Below are 5138 nucleotides of genomic sequence, written 5' to 3' on the forward strand. Positions count from 1 at the left end.
GGGTGAATTAGGCACTAATAAAAACTTAGACCTATGGCTCCAACTAGTTTGCACAAAACTTAAACTAAAACATGCTATCTAGATGTGCAACTAGGTTGTTCTAGTGTGAAACCCCTATCCCAAAAGAGTTTAGCAACCTATAGCCTTTCCTATCAAGAAACTATTCTATGAAAGTAAAGGCACACAAATTGCTAGTATGAAATGCGGAAGCTTAAAGAGCGGGATAGGAGATAGCAAACTCTTGACGCGGGTGTTTATCCCGTGGTTCGGTTAGCCACAAAGGCACACATACATCCACGTTGTTGTAGCACTCACTAAGAGTATTGCTACTTGGCCACCAAGTCTCTTCCATGAACACAATCACGGTCACCTTGGCCCCGGGTTCCACTAAGGAGCTTCTCCACAAAGGATGGGGGTCTCCACGTCCCCCGCACAAAGTGTCGTCGCCGCTCCACACCAAGTCGGAGGGTCGATGACATTGCCGGCGAGCTTCACGCTCCAAGGTGCCGGCGCACCAAGCTCTTGTTTTGGTTCACTAGAGAACCACAGCACAAAGGCTCAAGGCCTTGCAATCACACTCACTAAGAGCTAATCTAGCACTCACACTTTACAAAGCTAGTGCTATAAGCTAAGGATATGATCTATGAGCTCTTGTATGGCTTGGAGATGTTCTTGGATGTGTATGAGGTGTCTTGGGACTCCAGCAAGCTTCAAATGGCCGGGGTGAGGCGTATATATAGGCCACCAAGTCTTGTAGCCGTTGCTCCAATGGTCAGCAGAATTCTGCGTATCACCGGTTCGAACCGATGCCTCTGGTAGGGGTAGCGTCGGTTCATCCGGTCACACAACCCAAAGTAGCCGTTGAGCTTCTGACAGCTGACGCAGTGATCACCGGTTGAACCGATGCTTTGTACCGATGCATCACCAGTTCATCCGATGCTTAAGAATCTTCTCCTGGGCGCTGACGTCATTGCACCGATGCCATACTCCGATGCACCGTCGGTTGAGCCGGTGCTGAAGAATCTTCTCCTGGGCGCTTGACATCGTCTCTGGAACAAAGGACGCCCAATGCACCGATGCCCTTTCTTGGACCGTCGGTTCAACCGGTGCCTATAGACTGACTTGGCTTCGATTCCCTTCTGCACCAAACATCAAGGCGTCGGTTCTTCCGACAAGCGTCGGATGCACCGATGCTTAGGCATCGGTTCTTCCGGTGCTCCTGATTCGAAGAGGCGGCCCTCCGGTCCTTGCTACGCCTATATTTTCTTTCTCTTTGTCATCACTTGAACCTAAAAGCCTGAGAATGATCATCTTAACAATCATATTAGTCCAAGTGTTGTGTTGTCATTCGATCACCAAAATCACTCGAAATGGCATAAATGGTGCCATGTTCGTTACAACATCCTGCCATGAAGTCGATTACTTGATCAATGCGGGGTAGCCTGAAAGGATCCTTTGGGCAATGCTTGTTTAGATCGGTGTAGTCGACGCACATCCTCCACTCGTTGTTGTTTTTCTTCTGGACGAGTACAGGGTTGGCCAACCATTCTAGATTGTAGACTTCTTTGATGAACCCTGCTGCGAGTAGTTTCGCCAGCTCCTTCTTGATGGCTTCTCGCTTGTCCGGGGAGAAACGCCGTAGCCGCTGCTTTTTTGGTGTAGCTGTGGGGTCAACTTTCAGGGCATGCTCGATCAACTCCTTGGGCACTCCTGGAATATCCGCTGGTTTCCACACGAATATGTCTCGGTTGGCCCTAAGGAAGTTGACGAGCTCGAGTTCCTATTTGTCGTCCAAGCCAGCTCTGATGATAGCAGTTTTGGAGTCATCTTCCTCTTGTAGCTGTATAGTCTTGGTGCCCACATTGCCGGTTGGTTTAACCGACGACTGGCTTGATTTCTTGGATGGCGTTGAGTCCTTGTTGAGTGAGAGTTCCTTAGCTGCAGCGAGTATTTCGCTGACAGAGCTAGAAACTCGGATTGTGGCAGCATGATCTATTGCTTCCTTATCGCACTCAAAGGATTTGAGGAGGTCTCCTAGTAGGGAGAGTACTCCTGTGTTGCCTGGTATCTTGAGGAGCAGGTACACATAATGCGGTACTGCCATGAACCTGGCCAGCGCAGGTCTTCCCAGTATGGCGTGGTAGGAAGATTCGAAGTCGGCTACTTCGAACTTGATGTACTCCGTCCGGAAGGTTTGTTCTGTACCGAATGTGACCGGGAGGGTGACCGAGCCAATCGATGTAGAAGAATTTCCGGAAACAATGCTGTAGAATGGGGCCTTGCTTGGAGTCAGTAGGCTCATGTAGTTGAGGCCCATCTTGGCCAATGTACATACGAAGATTAGGTTGTGCCCGCTGCCGCCATCAATGAGTACTCGAGTGAGCTTGGATCCTTGGACAACTGGGTCAAGTACTAGCGAGAACTTTTCGGGTTCAGAGAAGCTGATCCATTGATCCTCCCTGGAGAAGGTGATGGGGACCTCACTGTATTTTAGTGGTCTCTGAATTGCTGGCTCAACTGAAAGGATTTCTCTGAGTAAAAGCTTCTGGGCTCGCTTGGAGAAGCTGAGATCTCCTCCAAATATGACGTTGACGATGTTTTGCAGCTGTTGGAACCTGTCAGGGTCTTTCTTGTAGTCTTCATCATCCTTGTTCTGCTTTTTCTTGGGAGCATCTGGAGGTACCAACTAGAAGGATTTGCGCAGGATAGTGCACTCCCACATCGAGTGGTTGCTCTTGGGGTGGATTGGGCACTTTTTGTTGTGAAGGATCTTATCGAACTGATCCTGTGGCTTATCATTCTTCTTACCACGTGGGGTGCGATCCATAGTACCGACAGTGTCATCTGGTTTGCGCTTACACACGGGATCCCGCTGGTTGCTGGGGCCTCCACGGTCGTTGCGGCGCTTCCCATTGTTGTCGTTGTTACATCGTGGGAAGCGGCTGCGTCCTTGCTCCTCTTTGTCTGCCCAACGCTGCATCATGTCGCGTAGCTCTACTACTGTTTTGGGGCGGTTGCGGCCGAAGTCACGGTATAGAGACTGGACGGTGATGCCGCCCTGGAAGTAGTCGATGACATCAGCGTCGGCGACGTTGGGGATGGTGGCTCTTGTGTCGAAGAAGCGCTTGACGTAGGATCTGATCGATTCGCCTTGCTCCTGCTTGCACATGGACAAGGCGTGTCAAGTAGCTACTCGATGTAGCGACCCTTGGAAGTTGTCGATGAAGGCTTTCTTTAGATCATCCCATGAGTGTATGGACTCGCATGCCAAGCTCTCGAGCCACGTGAGGGGTGCGGGCTCCAGGGCCATCGGGAAGTAGAGGACCTTGGTGTTGGTGTCTCCTCCTGCAACACTGACAGCGGTCGAGTATAAACGTAACCATTGAGCAGGGTCTTGCTTACCATCGTACTTCTGGATGTTCATGGGTTTGAAGTCCTTCGGGTACTCGACGTTGTCGAAGACTCTGCTGAGGGCTTGGAAGCGATCGGAGTTGTCTGCAAGCTACGATCTGCGTCTTGCGTTGATGATGTCTCGTGCGTCCACTATAGAATCGGCTACTTCTTCCCTGTTGTGCCCACGGTTGTTGTTGTGATTTGGTTGAGGCTCAGGAGCTTGGTTTGCTGGTGGCTGGCCACTCCTGGGGCGATGAAAGCTTGCGACTTTCTGATCCTCCTGGTTTTTTTGATTTTGCTGATCTAGCTGTTGTTGACGATGATGGCCTCTAAGAGTACGGCTTGCTTGAGGTATTTATGACTGTTGCAGTGGCCCTCCACTGAGTGCCATGAAGCGAGGACAATGGGTTTTGTCTCTTGAGTTGTTCAACAACGTTCTTGGCAAGGTGTATGACACGTTCCATCTCTGGGTTTTGAGGCATCTGCATGAGCCGTAGGGTTCTTCTGTCATCGCGGCGATTGGGGTTTTGAAGACTGGATTCGCAACGTTGTTGAATTTGTTGTTGAGATTGCGCGGGGGAAGGCGAGCTCGCTCGGCCGCTCTAACCCTGCGTTCTCCTTTACGTTGATTTCTTGCCCTGCGAGCTGTGCGAGTAGCTTCACCCTCATCTTGTGGAGAGTCTTGGGTCAAATTGTCTTCCGAAATCTGATCCAAGTCTTCGTTGGGGTCGTGCTGGTTAGGAGCACCTCCGGCTCGTTGGATGATCACTGGAACCAGACGTTCGAGGAGAAGCTTTCTAGATCTGATTCGCAATCAACTAGGACAGTTTCCTCGAAACCCGTTTCCCTCTCGGTTGCAAGGGAAGTGCCGTATTGAAACAGAAGATCATCAATGCTTGCAACTTCTCGAAGGTTATCGAGTAGTTCTGCGAGAGTATAACTTTGGCAGGACTTGAGTTGGATTTTTGCCAGCGCACTGATGATGAAGTCCAGGCTGTTTTGGGATGACTCGATTGGATCTGGATATACGTCGAAAACGGGTGCCTCCCGGCTAGCGGTGACTGAGTGGTTCTCGATGTAGAGGAGACGATCCAAGCTATTTTCATAGATGAATCTGATCATCTGTTTGTAAGTAGATGTTGCATTACGCAACCCAAAGACGGGTTGGGCGAGAGGAATCTCAATCCGAGTAGAATTTGGTTTGAGATCAATCTGAGTCCGAGTAGAACTCGAGTTGTCTTCGAGTTTCTTCTCGATCTCCTTGGTAAGGTCGGGATGCAGCATGACGCCATGATCATCTGATCCGGCGAGCTTGTTGGAGCTTTCCGACGTGGCGGTCTTCAGCGTGGGTGAGTTGGTTAGGTGGCTTTCAAAGCCGCACGAACCGTTGGCGACGCAGACCCACGAGCCGAAGACGAAGGTGGCGCCTTGAGGAGACGCTATGGTGTTGAAAGCGAAGGTGGCCATCGAACTCGCCGAGTCCCCTACCTGGCGCGCCAGCTGTCGGTGCTTACCGCCAAGTCTGCTCAGGGATACCCTTAGCAATAAGGTTTGTAGGTAGGAATCGATTGCTCTGAAACTCGATGGTGCAAGGAACACAAAGATTTAGACAGGTTCGAGCCGCGAGTTGCATAATACCCTACGTCCTGTGTGGTTGTTTGTATTGTCTTACCGTGTGTTTGGTTGGAGGTGCAAAGCGAACCCGGTTGGAGCCGACCCCTTTTTGGTCTGTTTGGATGAGGGGC

General features: G+C 50.7%; 1 protein-coding gene across 1 annotated transcript; it reads right to left on the reverse strand.

Annotated features, from left to right (window-relative positions):
* Positions 1–1780: 1780 nt before the first annotated feature.
* Positions 1781–2317, reverse strand: LOC120662565. The gene has a single exon (XM_039941689.1). The coding sequence runs from the start codon at positions 2315–2317 to the stop codon at positions 1781–1783; it is 537 nt and encodes a 178-aa protein (XP_039797623.1).
* Positions 2318–5138: the final 2821 nt, after the last annotated feature.

The sequence above is a fragment of the Panicum virgatum genome, chromosome 2N (genome assembly GCF_016808335.1).
Source record: "Panicum virgatum strain AP13 chromosome 2N, P.virgatum_v5, whole genome shotgun sequence".
Taxonomy (NCBI): Eukaryota; Viridiplantae; Streptophyta; class Magnoliopsida; order Poales; family Poaceae; genus Panicum; species Panicum virgatum.

Coding starts and splice junctions, on each gene's coding strand:
- LOC120662565 (XM_039941689.1), bottom strand. CDS start 2,317: ATGGGCCTCAACTACATGAGCCTACTGACTCCAAGCAAGGCCCCATTC.